Below are 17,299 nucleotides of genomic sequence, written 5' to 3' on the forward strand. Positions count from 1 at the left end.
TTGGCTGCTGTGCATAAAAAAATGTTTCAAGGTACTACCAACAGGTTTCACTTCCATTCAAGGCCAATAAAAGTATTTTTCCATAACACTGGATTCTTGAAGCACTTTGGGTAATATTCAAGTGTAGGCCTAATTCATTTAGTATCATAGTATCATTCAGGGTTGGAAGGGACCACAAGGATCATCTAGTTCCAACTGCCCTGCCATGGGCAAGGACACCCCACACTAGGATGTTAAGAAGTTCTATACAGAGAGAGTGACTGCCCATTGGAATGGGCCGCCCGAGGAGGTGGTGGGGTCGCCATCACTGGAGGTGTTCAGGAGGAGACTTGATGGGCTGCTTGGTACCATGGGTTAGTTGTTTAGGTGGGTTGGATTGGTTTGGGTTGGACGTGATGATCTTGAAGGTCTCTTCCATCCTGGTTTAGTATTCTATTCTATTATTCTATTCTAGATCAGGCTGGCCAGAGCCTCATCCAGCCTGGTCTTAAACACCTTCAGGAATGGCACCTTCCAACCACCTCCCTGGACAACCCATTCCAGGGCTTCACCACTCTCATGGTGAAGAACTTCCTCCTCAGATCCAGTCCAAATCTCCCCACCTCCAGCTTCATGCAAATATTTTGTAGTTCCTGTAAATCATTACTTGCTGTAATTTAACTAGAAATGCATAAGCACACTGTTACGAAGCTGAGAACCTAGGGCACTTCCATAGTGTAAAAAGCAGAATTTATGATAGATAATGCATCATTGTACTGGTGTTTATTTAACTTAAGAATAAATAACTCCTATATATTCACTGCCAGAATGCAAGCTTTGCAACATGGAATAATGCTCTTCTTATAGCATGCAGGCTGCCCAGTGCACCTTTCTTCTCATGGACACAACACACTGCTACAGCAGGAGCAAAGAAAGCTATCTCTAAGGGAAACAATGCTACTACCAGAGTCAGGCAGATTGCTCCCTTGCTTAGTCTCTCCTTTGGGTATTTTCTATCTTGCTGTCCTTTGAAAAGCATTAAGGAGGCAATGTCATCTGTTTAAAATGAATGGATATGAAAGAGTAAGAGCTACAAAGAGCTGGTAAGAGAAATTTTGCATAGAAAAAACTGAATATAAACATAAGATTAGTGAAAATCTCTCTCATGGAACAGAAGGAGAGTAATCCCATTCAGAAGGAAAAGCCAATGTAAGAGAAGCAAATCAGGATGAATCACATCTCTGAAAATTATTTGTTATTTTTGTGGAGGGTAAAAGGCTTTCTTCCCAACATCACAGAAGAAAATTGTAGAGAACTATGTCCTCACTTTGGTGCATATTAAATGCTTCCTTCATGCATTTTCTCTCCAAAGACCACATCACAACTAGCTGTCACTCTCTGCTTCTTTTCATCTCCAATTAGGGAGATTCACCCTTGTCTGTTCTTTCCTACTTTTATAAATATGCATATATGAAGGTCATAATATGTCAGTTGCAGTGTTTATGTGTCTGAGAAGTAAGCAAAGTTCATTGTATGCGATGCTGGATTACAAGGGAAGCTTGGTAGTCAAGAGAGAATCATGACATCCCCTATCACCACAATAGTCAAACAGCAGGCACTTCCAGACTAACTCCAAGGCATCTGCAAGTACTATTTAAGGCAGCCCTCTGTATGTTTATGTTTACTACACTGTTTCAAGTATCCAGTAAATACCTCACTTGAAAAGCTTTAAGGCTCATAAAGCAAGAGATGGGGGCACATGGAGAGAGTCACTACAGTCTTAAGAGCTCAATAGTTTGGTATTCTCTTCCCTATACAGAAAATTTTATAGCATAAGACAAGTCTGACAGTATGTCTGACAAGATGACTAAATTTAAAAGCATAAACAAAACCAAGAAAAAAAATTACTGGACTCTTAATCTTAGCTCTCAAAATAAGTAATTTAAGAAGTATAGTCTTTGCATTTCCAAATACAACAACCAATTTCATGAAATTAACATTAAAAACACAGTCTGCAACCAGGGAGCATTTAAAGTCTTTGCAGCATCACTACTGCTAACACTGTTAAATGCACTTTAAACAAATAATTTCCATAATGTTAACACAACAGCTAAATATTGCATATCAGTTAATGGCTCTAAGCATATAGCTGACCTTCTTTTTATGCATAAGAACACTGTGCTTCTAAATAAGCCCCATGAGTTATATCACTAGCTAAAAATCCTGACATATTTGTAAGTAAAATTCCATTAGGGCAGCTAGTGAGCACATCTTAAAAAAACAAGCTCAGAAGCTCGAATGAAATTGTAGTATCAGCCAAGGTCTTTCACCTTATCCAAGGTTTGTTCTTTTAAACAGCAATGCAGAGAATAGATATTTCTTTTTATCTGTTGTCACAAAACAAGGGAAACAGCATACACACCTGTCCAGGGGAAAGAGTGGAACCGAGCCACAAGTCATGCTATTAGATGAACTAACGTCACAGATGTCTCATTGAACACCACAACCCACCTTTCACTGTTAGGTTGGGTAGCATGGACATTCTTCTAAACAAAATAATCATGCAAATCCTCTTCTACTCCACCACCAGTTTAAATAACCCCTGCTCTTTTTGCCTGCTTCCTTTCCCTCATTACAAAGATGGACCCACGTGCAATCAATGATCAGGGCACTACACCACCACATGAATTCTGAGAGCCAGCCTAATATGTCCTCTTCCTCCTTCTTCCACTGGATATTCCATGGAAGACACAAGAATGAGGAACCAATGGTATCTCTAACAAGAGCTATTCCAAAATTGAAACTGAATGCTATGTTGCCATTTACAGAGACATCCTAAAGCTCGCCAGTCACAGTGGGACTGCTTTGCAGTCAACAAGAAGCACAATGTAAGAGCAGAGAAGCTGCAAAGTCTAAGAGTCACACAAGAGCATAAATTCAAACTGAATTCAACCTTTGTGGGCATACTCACAATCTCCCAATTAGCCAATCACACACTTGCTCCAAGGACACAGAGCTGCTGGCTGAAACACCTCTGCTGTAAGGATAGGCTGAGCGAGCTAGGGTTGTTCAGTCTAGAGAAGATCAGACTCTGGGGGGACCTTATAGCTGCCTTCCAAGACCTGAAGTGATCCTATAGGAAGGCTGCAGAGGGACTTGCCTCAGCATAAACTCACCTACATTTAATACTGAAAAACTGTGCAAAAGTAGTGAGTTTCTGAATTACTTTTAAATTACTGGTACTTTTCATAACATTTCTTTTCTTCACTCTTCTACATCAAAGTTTCTCCTTTCACCACCTCCTGAACAAACTTTCCCCAACCATTCTCCAACAAATAAAACCAACCTGAAATTCTCTGTGTATTTCAGCATAGAAAATTGTGGGAGCAATAAGAAAGCTGTGAGAAAACCATTCTTCAACTAAGGCATAAATTCTTTGCTCCACTTTCTTATTAATCCAGCAATTTATTTTCTACATGAAAATAAAACTTATTAATAAATGTTCCTGCCTGGCAGTGGCTCTGCTGAGGCAGGCCAGCTCAGGGTTAGAATAACAGGAACAGAAAGGTAATCCCAGAAGCATCCTCCTCCCATTGTTCTCGGACAAGATGGCAATCTGTGGCAACCTCCTCACAGCAGAGGAGAGAGTGCAGACAGTGATTAGGTTCCTGTGCAACTGCTCATCATTGACAAGGCTGATGAAACTAGATTATACACTTTGCTAAATACTAGAGAAAAGATGCTGCTTATAAATGCAGCTAGTAGGATGATTAGAGTAAGTTCATGACAAATGCCCTGTGCTATTAAATAACTGCACAGAAAAAGAAAGATTTAAGATGCCCATTGGAAAAATAAATACTTCACTCAGAAGAGGAGGCTCCCCTTGCATCTATACCAGTTCAGAAAACCATCTTGCTAAACCAGATGGCTACTTCACTGGGATCTCTTTAGGAAAGAGATATTGTTTCAAGATGGTTAAGGATATACAAATGTTGCGGCTTGGAGGTGGAACTTTTGCCTAGTTCCTAACTGCAAAAACAAGAATAGGAACTTTCTGGACATTTTTTGAGTAAAAGGGTAAATAAATGATCATTGGATACAGAACAGTAACACAAATAGGTATATATCATTCTATTCACTTGCTAATGTGGATAAAAAGCAGTTGCATAAACTATTCTGTCTCTTTTTTTGCTTCTTCTCTCTGTTTATGCATTGTTCTCTTATCTCTTTCCTGACCTTGAATACCAGCCGAACTGTTGTCTGTTTGGGGGGGGGGCGGGGAGGCACGGGGGGTGAAGAGGAATGGCAGAGGGGAGGTTGTGAGCAGCCCCCTGGCTTTGTCCAGAGGGGTCTCTGTGTTGCTTCTAACTTTCAAATACATGTAAATACAGATATATTGTACATACTCATTGCATTTCCCATTCCCAGATTTTAGTTTGCTTGTAAATGTTGCTTCGTCTGCATCCAAAACCTTCTGAGCTAGTCTGGTGATTTATTTTTATTGATGATCTGGATGAGGGGGTCGGGTCAGTCATCAGCAAGTCTGCAGATGACACCAAGTTAGGAGCAGATGTTAGTCAGTTAGAGGGTAGAAAGGCCCTGCAGAGGGACCTCGACCGACTGGACAGATGGGCAGAGTCCAATGGGATGGCATTCAACAAGTCCAAGTGCCGAGTGCTGCACTTTGGCCACGGCAACCCCATGCAGAGCTACAGGCTGGGGTCAGAGTGGCTGGAGAGCTCCCAAACAGAGAGGCACCTGGGGGTGCTGGTTGACAGCCACCTGAACATGAGCCAGCAGTGTGCCCAGGTGGCCAAGAGGGCCAATGGCATTCTGGCATGCATCAAGGATAGTGTGGCCAGCAGGACCAGGGAAGTCATTGTGCCCCTGTACTCTGCATTGGTTAGGCCACACCTTGAGTACTGTGTCCAGTTCTGGGCCCCTCAGTTTAAGAAGGACATTGAGACACTTGAACGTGTCCAGAGAAGGGCAACAAGGCTGGGGAGAGGCCTTGAGCACAAGCCCTATGAGGAGAGGCTGAGGGAGCTGGGATTGTTTAGCCTGGAGAAGAGGATGCTCAGGGGTGACCTCATTGCCCTCTACAACTACCTGAAAGGTGGTTGTAGCTGGGAGGGGGTTGGTCTCTTCTCCCAGGCAGCCAGCACCAGAACAAGGGGACAAAGTCTCAAGCTGCGCCAGGGGAGGTTTAGACTCGAGGTGAGGAGGACATTCTTCACTGAGCAAGTCGTTCATCATTGGAAATGGCTGCCCAGGGAGGTGGTGGAGTCCCCATCCCTGGAGGTGTTCAAGAGGGGATTGGACGTGGCACTTGGTGCCATGGTCTAGTCATGAGGTCTGTGTTGATAGTTTGGACTCGATGATCCTCGAGTTCTCTTCCAACCTTAGTGATACTGTCATACTGAGAATTCTCCAAACTCACGTTGGGGGAGTAATTCCTAAAACCCACCACAACAAAAAAATCCACAATATGCTTTATAATTTCCAAAACACCCCAAACTATGCTTACTGCAACACTGTGTTTAAAATAACACTTCTCAGAACACCAAGCCCAGAGAAATCCTGAACTATAAAGCTCCTTGACAAGGAAATGGAAGATCTACATGAATACTTTTAATAAGCCTTTATAACCACGCTTCACCGTAAGTGTGTGCACCCTCTCTCACTTTCTCTGATACTGGCTTAATTCCTAATAGCAGAGGTCCTGTTGAAAGTAAAAATAATGGTTTGAAGGTTACATTATTGCAAAGACCATTTGTTACGGGAAATGGCTCATCATGTATTTCAATTTGCTTCCCAGCGCTATGGCACTGCGGTATAGCATCGAAATGATGACTGGAAGTGGCAGCTATTTCGAGAGGTACAAGAATCAGTAAATCATAAGAATTAAAACTCTCCCCATTTCCCAGGTATTCAAATCAGGTTATTCATAAATTAAAGTAACGACAAGGATATTCGCTATGCAAATAAAACTTTCTGCTAATCACATAAAGTGATAGAAGCGTAAAATCACGCCACTTCTCCTTTGGGAGCAATTCTGACCCATGGACAACACAGCTGACTTCAAGCAAGTATTCTTCTAAGGGCAGAATTTTCTGCTTTCTCCTCCTCCTCACTTGGAGTATATCCAATACACAATCATTAAGATTCATGAGCCTCACTGTAAGAAGTGCACTTACCAGTGCTGGGTTATCTTCCACACCAAAAACATTCCGTCGTTTCACTGTCAGCAAATCAAGATCCTTAGCATCATCATCGTCGTCATCATCATCTTCAAAGAACTGCATGGTGTCTGGGTTTGGTACCCCACTTGGTGTAGGAACTTCTTTGTCCTCCTCCTCAGAGAACTCTTTTGATTCGTCCTCAGATTCACCACTCTCCTCAGCTTCACTGGAAGCAGAACACTCCTCAGTTTCTTTCCTTCTCTCCTTTTCCTTTGTTTTCTTAACAGGCACTTTTCCATTCAAATTAGTCCCGTGCTTCTCCCCTCCTCCCTCGTTTAATGAGAGGGTATCTGCATTTTGCTCTGCCTCCTTCAGGTGATCTGTCCCATCAGCTGCCTCACTCACAGGCAGCCGTTTTTGCGCTTTTTGAAGAAATCTCACACGAGGTGCCATTGCCAGGCCAAGTGATCTAAAGCATGGAATAAAACAAATCAGTTAATATGAAAGGTAGATCCATAAAATGTTACCAAATTAGCAGCCTTCACTGATGACTCAAGTGATTCAATTTTAATGGTTGTAATTCATAGTGATACATTTGGACCAACTCATTTGCAAAACAGTATTTGGCTGACAACAGGGCAGTCTACCTTGAAAGATGCAGCACTGAAAGAGGAAGGAAGATGAAATGACTGAGAATTCTCAAGAAAGATTTGTAACTACAAATCCTCCCAGAAAGAAAAAAGCAAACAAAGAACCTCAAAAACAGTAGACAAGAGAGAGCAAATTATCTATGATTCACAGTAAAATATGGTAGAAGAAACACCAATATAAATTAGGTATTGAAGAAATGTCAAGGACTGGAACAGCACCGATCTCTGTCAGCCTCCTTCACTGCTAGACGTGCACTCAGAATATGATCCTCACCATCTTGCAGTGATGGAGAGATTAGATGAACAAACACAGTATGATAAAGGACTAATTACAGAAAAAGCTAAGGGAGAAATATTTCTCCTCTGAAGGAAATATCACCTGTCTGCATCCCTTTACAGCAAGGCTTTTCCCTCACAGAATATTTAACTAACAGTGCCTACAATACCACTATTTTACCCAGTTATTCACAACAATTCAAAACAATTCAAAGTTCTACTACTACTCTCCACAGGAAGTGAAAATCATCAGCCACAAAGCAAAAATACTGTATAGCAAGAATAACAGAGAGCATTGCATAGGAACACAGATTATTTGCCTTCATTAAACTTTGTAATTGCCCACTATTACTATACCTGAGTCCACCAAATCCAAATTAAAAAACAAAAAAACCACAGTATTTAAGTCTCCTTCACAATGGCTCTTCTCATTAGGCAAATAAAAGATGTGGGGAGACACTGCTACTGTGCAAGGAATGCAGAGAACATAACTACATTTAAAATCACAATACAGAACTGATAGTGCTTGCAATAGAAGAAGAGAGAAAAGAGAAGAGAAGAGAAGAGAAGAGAAGAGAAGAGAAGAGAAGAGAAGAGAAGAGAAGAGAAGAGAAGAGAAGAGAAGAGAAGAGAAGAGAAGAGAAGAGAAGAGAAGAGAAGAGAAGAGAAGAGAAGAGAAGAGAAGAGAAGAGAAGAGAAGAGAAGAGAAGAGAAGAGAAGAGAAGAGAAGAGAAGAGAAGAGAAGAGAAGAGAAGAGAAGAGAAGAGAAGAGGAGGAGGTTAACGAGGTTGGAAAAGACCCCGGAAGATCATCGAGTCTAACTCATCACCCAACACCATCTAATCAACTAAAGCATGGCACGAAGTGCCCCATCCAGTCTCTTCCTAAACACCTCCAGTGATGGTGGCTCCACCACCTCCCTGGGCAGCCCATTCCAAGTTTACCAGACACTTAGCAAGGGAGTATTTAAACAAATAAAATGGCTATGTATATACACATGCACAGACATATAAAAGACCAGACTCTTTCAAATCAGATTCTGCAGTTCTATACCACCTCTCTTCTCAATGCTGCTCATTTTAAGTAGACAGCTTTATGCCTTCTCTCCACCAGTCAGCTCTGAATAAAGAAGCCTTGGTTATGTCAAAGGAGAAAGAAAAAAAATCAAATCTATATTCCCTAGCAGAAATGCAATTACCAACAGTCCATGAAGCATCCAAAAAATACTGCACAGCAGCAACAGTAAAGTCTAGGCCCCGGAGACCCTTGAAGTGTTAAAGGCAGTCAATGACATAGACTACTCAGCAGGAAAGGCACCTGGCTTAAATGACAAGTAAAAGCCCAAACACAACCACATCTGTGGTTAAACAAGGCACTTTTGGCACTGGCTGGAGGTTGAAATGCAGAAAAGTGGACAGGGACCCAAAAAGCAGCCCACACCGCTAGGGTGAGGAGGAAGTTTTGCAATATATGAAGTCTTCATTTTAATGCAAAGTTAATTTTGTTTAAGCATTTCTGATAACCCAGTGATGCTATTCTACAAATGATTACAGCAATAATAAAGCACATAGAAGTTTATGAAAAAAAAATTATAAAAGGAAGCCCTTATCCAGTGCATTTTGCACATTTACTGACAGTGCACTGCTGTGAGGGGAACACAACACACTTGGGAACTGAAATTGGAGCAACCAGCAATCTGAAACTTGTTTCTCCATCTGACAACTAACAGTAATTACCTCTGCAACGAAACCATGTGTTGAAGTTTGGCCTATTGACTGAAACAAAAATAATCAAAGCAAGCAGATGTAATGCTTTACTGCAGCAGCTGGAGGAGATTCAAACCTGGAACTGGGCCTTAACACCAGGCACAGTAAAACACGAATAAAGAGACTGCTGCAACGTCAATGAATGTGCAAACTGTTTGACAGGGGGATCAAAGTAGCAAAACAAATCCTTTGCAGAAGAAACACTTTTTTTTGCTTTTCCAGATTCCACCACATTATTCTACATAAAGTATTTCTGTCAGCTGTTGACAAATTACTGCAAGTAGGTTGTCACGCAGACAAACACACACTATGCACGGTTGCAAACTCTGTGTCTCGAGTGCTAGTATCAAAGATCACGATCATGGCTACAGACTGAAGTCTGACAAGCTGAAGAAACTATTCTCTCCACAACAGAAGTTTAAAAACAGTCAAAAAGAGTAGCCTATGATGTGGAAGAGACTTCAACACAGGGTTTGTCATTCCACTACCTGCCAGATTGTTCCAAACTGATGTCTCACTGCATAAAATTTATTATCAGCTATTGTAGGTCCATTTTTCTACAGTGCTTAGCAGCCCTACCAAACAAAGATCAGTGCTATCAGAATTCAAACGACATCTCAACCAAAAGAACACAGGCCTCAGATCTAGGGGAGAGGGAAGGTGTTATTGTCAAATTTGGTAAGAAAGTAATAGCAGATAAGCTTAAATGAAGTTGTGTACAAACAATGCCCAATGTCTTTCAATGACATTCTCAAATCAATGTCAGTGGTTTGAGTCCTCAGAGCCTCTTTTCCATACTACATTCCAAATGGAGAACAATTCTTTTCCATACCATATTCCAAATGGAGAACAATTTGAGACAAATGCATTCTACTATGGCTAAAAGCTTCCTCGTATGTAATATTTATCTTCCCTTAGAATGTGTGTCTGAATCATTTGCTACATCTAGAGTCTAGTCATAGTTAAAAAAACCTGAATACATGAAAACAGCTTTTCTTTCTAGCCACTGGAAAGGGCAATATTAGTTTTCTTTAATTCATTAGATGCTGCTCAGACCACAATCCTACTCCAACTCAAGCTACAGCTCTTCTTTGATTTTAGAGTTAGCATTTCACACCCTATTCTAGAATAAGAAATGTGCAAGGTTTTCTTATGAAGATAGACCAAAAAAAAAAACCACTAAAAATAGGAAGGATGTTGACTTGCTGGAACGAGTCCAGAGAAGAGCAACAAAGTTGGTGAGGGGTTTGGAACACAAGCCCTATGAGGAAAGACTGAGGGAGCTGGGGTTGCTTAGCCTGCAGAAGAGGAGACTCAGGGGTGACCTTATTACTCTCTACAACTACCTTAAGGGAGGTTGTAGACAGGTGGATGAAGGTCTCTTCTCCCAGGCACCCAGTACCAGAACAAGAGGACACAGTCTCAGGCTGCGCCAGGGGAGGTTCAGCTTGGATGTTAGGAAGAAGTTCTATACAGAAAGAGTGATTGCCCATTGGAATGGGCTGCCCGGGGAGGTGGTGAAGTTGCCGTCATTGAAGGTGTTCAGGAGGAGACTTGATGGGGTGCTTGGTGCCATGGGTTAGCTGTTTGGGTGGGTTGGATTGGTTGATGGGTTGGACACGATGATCTTGAAGGTCTCTTCCAATCTGGTTTGGTTTATTCTAATGACCTGTTTATTCTAACATGGAAGTGCAGTCCCCCAACTAAGGTAGCCTTTAAATGATAGCACAAATCAAGCTGAACAACCAAATTTCATATTTTGGTGTGAAGTGCAACAATTTCTTGGGAGCAAGCTCTTCCAGAAACACATCTTAAATCAGCTTCTAAAAGCAATACTGAGAAGAGATTATTTTGCTAATATAAACAGAAGTACAGCTGACAGTTCTATTCATCAGCAGACAACCAGGTGGCCAGATATCATCATTCTCTAACATTGATCAGGGAATGCAAAGAAGTAACTAAAGCAAACACCAACAATGGTCAGGTAACTCTTTCAATGCAAAGCAAGCTGACAAAAATTCTCAAGAGGTAAGTTAGAAGTGTAAAACTCTGAAGACCTTTATTAGAATAAACCTTTATTAGAATAAACCAAACCAGGTTGGTAGAGACCTTCAAGATCATCGTGTCCAACCCATCAACCAATCCAACACACCCAAACAGCTAACCCATGGCACCAAGTACCCCATCAAGTCTCCTTGATGGGGTTGGTCAGGCAGGACCTGCCCTTCCTAAATCCATGCTGGCTAGGCCTGATCCCTTGGCCATCCTGTAAGTGCTGTGTTATTGCACTCAGGATGACCTGTTCCATGATCTTGCCTGGCACTGAGGTCAGGCTGACAGGCCTATAATTCCCTGGCTCATCCAACCGGCCCTTCTTATGGATGGGCACCACGTTGGCCATTAGATGGCTTTAGGAACACCACTTTTGTTTGCTATTGAATAATGAAAATCAAACATTAGTAAAAATTTCTTACAATTAATTCAAATAAACAATGTATCAGACTTAAAATACTTCTGAGGTTTGTTAATTAATGCTTGCACATAGATCTTAGGTAGGTTTACATTAACACCATCATTTTACAGATTCATAGATTGCATTGGGTTGGAAGGGACCCTCAAAGGTCATCTTGTAGAACTCCTCTGCTGTCAGCAGGGACACCCCTGCCCATGGCAGGGGGGTTGGAACTAGATGATCCTTGTGGTCCCTTCCAACCCTGACTGATACTATGACACTATGATACCTCCAACTAGATCAGGCTGCACAGAGCCACATCAAGTCTGATTTTCAGTGTCTCATGGAATAGGGCCTCAACCACACCTCTGGGCAACCTACTTCAGTATTTCACCACTCTTACTGTAAAGAACTTCCTCCTTATGTTCAATCTGTATCTACCCTGCTCCAGTTTAAAACCACTGCCCCTTATCCTATGCCTACAAGCCCTTAGTCTGTTCCCAGCCTTCATCATGCCTGTACTTGGATTGAATGAAAAACTAGGCATCTATCTTAACTCTTTCAAAAGATGGAACATTAGACACTCACAGCAAGATCTGCCTTTGCACAAAACAAATTAAACAGGAAATTTAAGACCAGTGAAATCTTCTAGCTTTTAAGTTTCACAGGAGCTGCTAATCTGCACCTAGAAGACTTCCAGCCCTTTTTGAAATATAAGCCAGCTGTAAACAATGAGGTTGCTTCTGCAGAACTGCTGCACAACAGTTTTCCACAAGTCAGTGCTTCATGCTAATATCATTACTACATTCACTAAATGTAAGGCATATTCCATGAGTTAACTTCTTCAAAATGATATGAACACAGAAAAACACAGCACAGGGATTTCTTTCACTGCAGAACAGGTTCAGACAGATAAAAATAGCCTGAAAAAAGGTTAAATATTCCCAGAAGCTATTTCAATGGGAGAAATGTGCATTGCTTGCTTTGCAATATATGCTGCATCTACAGTTAACATTCAAAACGTTTTCAGAAGACAGTGTGAACAACCATTTGAAAACAGAAGTCAAATCAACAGCAATGACACAAATCTGATTTAACAGACCTTCCAGATGGTCTGAATAATGACCAAAATAAACAGAGAAATTACTTTTGCTGTGTCACTTATTTCACTAGCTAGCTTTAGCCCTCCGCATTAAGGAGCTCAAATGCATGGCACTCCACTAATAATGAGAATCAAGCTGACCATGAGTTTATGGGTCAGGATCAAAGAGAAGGCCAACAAAGTGGATGTCATGGCTGGAATCCAATCACTTAGAAGAGTGACAAAATCACAGAATATATTTGGTTGTAAGAGACCTTCAAGATCACCCAGTCCAACCGTCAGCCCAGTACTGAAGGGTCAGCACTAAACCATATCCCCAGGCACCAGGTCCACATGCTGCTTCAACACGTCCAGGGATAGTGCCTCTATCACTGCCCTGGGCAGACCATTCCAATGTTTGATAACCCTTTCAGTGAAGAAATATTTCCCCATATCCAGGCTAAACCCACAGCTTGTAACCATTTCCTCTGATCCTGGCATTTGCCATCAAGGAGAAGAGGCTGGTCCCCTCCTCGCTCCAACCTCCTTTGAAGGTAGTTTTAGAGAGATGACATCTCATCTCAGACTCCTCTTCTTCAGACTGAACAACCCAGCTCCCTCAGAGGCTCCTCGTAGGACCTGTGCTCTAAGTCCTCAATGAGCTGTATTGTCCTTCTCTGGATGTGCTCCAGCACATCAATGCCCTTCTTACAGTGAACTGAACACAATATTCCAGGTGTGACTTCACCGGTGCTGAGTACAGGGGGATGATCACCCCCCTGTTCCTGCTGGCCACAGTGTTTCTAATACAAGCCAGGATGTCATCTGTCTTCTTGGCCACCTGGGCACACCACTGACATACTTAGTCAACTATCAACCAATATCCCCAACTCCCTCTCCAGGTTGCAGCTTTCCAACCATGCATCCCCAAGTCTGTAGTTCACCATGGGGTTGTTATGACCCAAGTGCAGAACCTGGCAGTTGGCCTTATCATCTGTCTAAGCTGTCTAGATCCCATAGCCTTCTTTACAAAAATAAAAGGAATGTCCACATTGCATTTACTGACCCTGGCACTCTTGGTACATGAGCCATCATGACACTCTCTTAAAGGGCAACACAGCAGAGCACAAATCACAGAAGATTTCTAGAGTGCATTAAAGACCATTTCCCCAGGTTAGTTGGATTAGCCATCTCTGAGAGGCACTCTGCTGGAATTGCTACTCATGCATATGAAAATACATTTACTTCTAAGGTGAGTGAAGGTCAGCAGCATGCTTGGTTGCAAAATGAGAAAAGGTAGTTCAAGATCCTAAAACAAGGATGATGACTAAGAGACTAATGACCCTGGACTTTGAAAGAGGAGACTGCAGCTTTTTCAGAGATCCGTATTGCGGGATCAGAAAGCTCAGAAGCTTAAAGAAGTAGTTACAAAAAGCTCACAAAGGGACAGCTGGATCTGCAAGCAATTGAAGGGAAGTTGTGTGCAAAATGCCCAAACTCAACAGAGTGTTGGAAGCAACACTGAGGTCCATGTGTGAGTAATACTGCATAAGGCTGAGATTAGCTACATAACAGCATGAAAGATACTAAGTCTGGTTACAGGTGTATGAAGACTAGAAGCAACTGAGAAAAAGCAAATAGGAGCAAGCTTTTTAGTTGGAAGGAAGCTGGAGTGTAGGAAATTGAGTATAAGGGCAATGAAAAGGAGAGCCAAGAACCAACAAAGGGATGAGATGTGCAAAGCCTCTGATGAGCACTGCCTAGGGGCCACAATGGGCAGGCCTACATTTGCTCATGGCAGATAGAGCGAGACAGTGAATGAAACCTTCTGCCCAAGCCTATATTCACAGTGAGGGGAACTGGAATGAGAGTGCAGTGGGTGCTTTCCCTGTAAGAGGACAGATGTGGACAGATGGATCAGGTATCCTGGTATTATCCATTTCAGACTTGACAGCATCTGCAGCTACCTACTGTTTTGCAACACTGATCTGTAAACAACACTTGCAAAATTAGCTGGTGTTGCATGTATGAAACATTTCCCAAATAACTTGGCTTCAAGCTGCTTTATTTATTCTGCAGATACCAATACAAGGATAAACAGAGAAAAATATGCTGCTTTCCTCCTAGGAGATATGAGGAAATTCACAGAGGAATTTACCTTCCTTGGCAATATCTTGAAAGTCGTGACTCAACTGTCTAGCCAGCACATTCAACTCTTATGATCTGCCTGTGGACACTGATGTATATATGCTCATATTTAACAAAATTAAGTGCCCAGAAAGTGAAACATTTTGAATCCCTGTCCCCTATCCAGGAAGCCAGATTAACCAATTACTCCTTTCCACTCTGTTGTTTACATTTTCTTATGTTTTCAAAGTTGTCACAGTATCACAGTATAGCTAAGGTTGGAAGAGACCCCGAGGATCATTGAGTCGAACCTGTCACCACAGACCATGACTAGACCATGGCACCAAGTGCCACATCCAATCTCCTCTTGAACACCTCCAGGGAACGTGACTCCACCACCTCCCTGAGCAGCCCATTCCAAAGAGGAACGACTCACTCGGTGAAGAACTTTCTCCTCACCTCGAGACTAAACTTCCTCTGGCACAGCTTGAGACTGTGTCCCCTTGTTCTGGTGCTGGTTGCCTGGGAGAAGGGACCAACCCCTTCCTGGCTACAACCACCCTTCAGGTAGTTGTAGAGGGCAATGAGGTCACCCCTGAGCCTCCTCTTCTCCAGTCCTTTGCAATGAAAAGAAAAATTCCTCTTTTATGCAAGCCTCAAGGTTCTCCTTCAATCTTAAAGGCTGCCTCTGTTAACAAGGCCTGGGCAGGTCTTGCTCCAGCAAATTATTCTTGACAGCAATTTGTAATGAGAAGATACTGGAGAGAATACTAAATTACCACATCTTAGAAGTGATCAGTCTCTAGAATGTGTGTCTGTGTAGATATGCACACACACACTTTTTCAATACATTTACTATTTTCTAGATATACAATTTTTTTATACACTATATAGAAATCCAAAAGACTGCTGCCTTTCTGCAGACTCAGAGTTTAAGAGAATGTCAGTGCACAGACATACCAGGCAAGAGAGCACCAGATAAAGTGGGCAACACCCTGACAGACTGAAATGAAAACCTGATAAAGGCATTAAGTAGCCTATTTGCTTTGTAAGATTTTAGTGGAGTACTATCTATCAAGCCAGCACTGAATCTTCACAGAAAGACTGAGAATACACATTTTCAGAGAATACACACTGAAGGTAAAGGGAAGAAAGGTTTCTTATTCCAGCTTTTGCCATGAATTTGTATGCAGAACATAAAGCAAGGTTGCTTCAGGATGCAGGATTCAAGCACACAAGACTTTCAGGGCTTTCAGATAAATTAAGTTGACTGATCCACTGTATCAGTGGAAGTGCAATGAATTGAAAGCCAGCAGACTGTGGGGTGTTCTTAGGTACACTAGGGATCTGAAAAGTGGGGAAGCAGAGTGTCAAGAAACTGTTCATTTGGAGCAGAATCCCCAAATTATCTCCCAGATATATTAGCTTATTTCTGATTATGCTTCCACCTATTTCACAGTTGTCACTAAACCTCTCCAACTTTCTCCAAACAACTGTCTGGTTTCTTCCATGACTTGATAATAACCTTGCAAAGCTGGGATTAGAATTAACTTTGATGAAGGCCCAAATCCTGGAACAGAGGCCAGAGAAGACAAGATTTCTCTGTCCACATCAGTATCAGATCCTCAATGGCATGCCATGGAATCCATAAAGAGGGACTGGAATTGCAAAAATTCAGGATTACTATCATGTGCCAACTGCCTTCTTAGCACACTGGTAACATTTGTGTGGTCATCCAAGTGGAAGCCAGTGGCAAGTGGAGTCCCTCAGGGATCAGTACTGGGACCAGACTTGTTCAACATCTTTGTGGGTGACATGGACAGTGGCATTGAGTGCACCCTCAGCAAGTTTGCTGATGACACCAAGCTGTGTGGTGCAGCAGACACGCTGGAGGGAAGGGAGGCCATCCAGAGGGACCTTGACAGGCTGGAGAGGTGGGCACAAGCCAACCTCATGAGGTTCAACAAGACCAAGTGCAAGGTCCTGCATCTGGGTGGCGGCAATCCCAAGCACCGATACAGGCTGGGCAGGGACTGGCTTGAGAGCAGCCCTGAAGAAAAGGACCTAGGGGTGCTGGTGGATGAGAAGCTCAATATGAGCCACCAGTGTGCACTTGCAGCCCAGAAAGCCAGCCACATCCTGGGCTGCATCAAGCGAAGCACAGCCAGCAGGTCGAGGGAGGCAATTCTTCCCCTCTGCTCCACTCTGGTGAGACCACACCTGGAGTACTGCATCCAGTTCTGGAGCCCCTAGTACAGGAAGGATCTGGAGGTGCTGGAAGGTGTCCACAGAAGGGCCGCGAGGATTAGAGGGCTGGAGCACCTCTGCTATGAGGACAGACTGAGGGAGTTGGGACTATACAGGCTGGAGAAGAGAAGGCTCCAAGGAGACCTTATTGTGGCCTTCCAGTACCTTAAGGGGGCCTACAAGACAGCTGGTGAGAGACTTTTTAGGGTGTCAGGTAATGGTAGGACTAGGGGGAACGGAACAAAAATAGAAATAGGTAGATTCAGATTGGAAGTTAGGAAGAAGTTCTTCCCCACGAGGATGGTGAGACACTGGAACAGGTTGCCCAGGGAGGTGGCAGAAGCCTCATCCCTGGAGGTTTGTAAGGCCACGCTGGATGTGTCTCTGGGCAACCTGATCTATTGTGAGGTGTCCCTGCCCATGGCAGGGAGGTTTGAATTGGATGACCCTTGAGGTCCCTTCCAACTCTAACAATTCTATGACTCTATCATCTGTCTTAGGCCTAATCTTCTGCCACTACCTCTTATATTCAACACAGA

The 17,299-nt window shown here is 42.8% G+C and overlaps 1 protein-coding gene across 1 annotated transcript in view; it reads right to left on the bottom strand.

Moving 5' to 3' along the window:
• Positions 1-17,299, bottom strand: part of DDX10 (DEAD-box helicase 10) — a 211,764-nt gene that overhangs the window by 145,783 nt on the left and 48,682 nt on the right. Inside the window, exon 13 of the mRNA XM_068144608.1 lies at positions 6,177-6,630. Within this exon, the coding sequence (XP_068000709.1) occupies positions 6,177-6,630 (454 nt within the window). The remainder of the gene's footprint in view (positions 1-6,176; positions 6,631-17,299) is intronic.

Source organism: Melanerpes formicivorus, unplaced genomic scaffold (assembly GCF_026170545.1).
Source record: "Melanerpes formicivorus ecotype bairdi unplaced genomic scaffold, bMelFor1.0.p_v2 SCAF_1, whole genome shotgun sequence".
Lineage (NCBI taxonomy): Eukaryota > Metazoa > Chordata > Aves > Piciformes > Picidae > Melanerpes > Melanerpes formicivorus.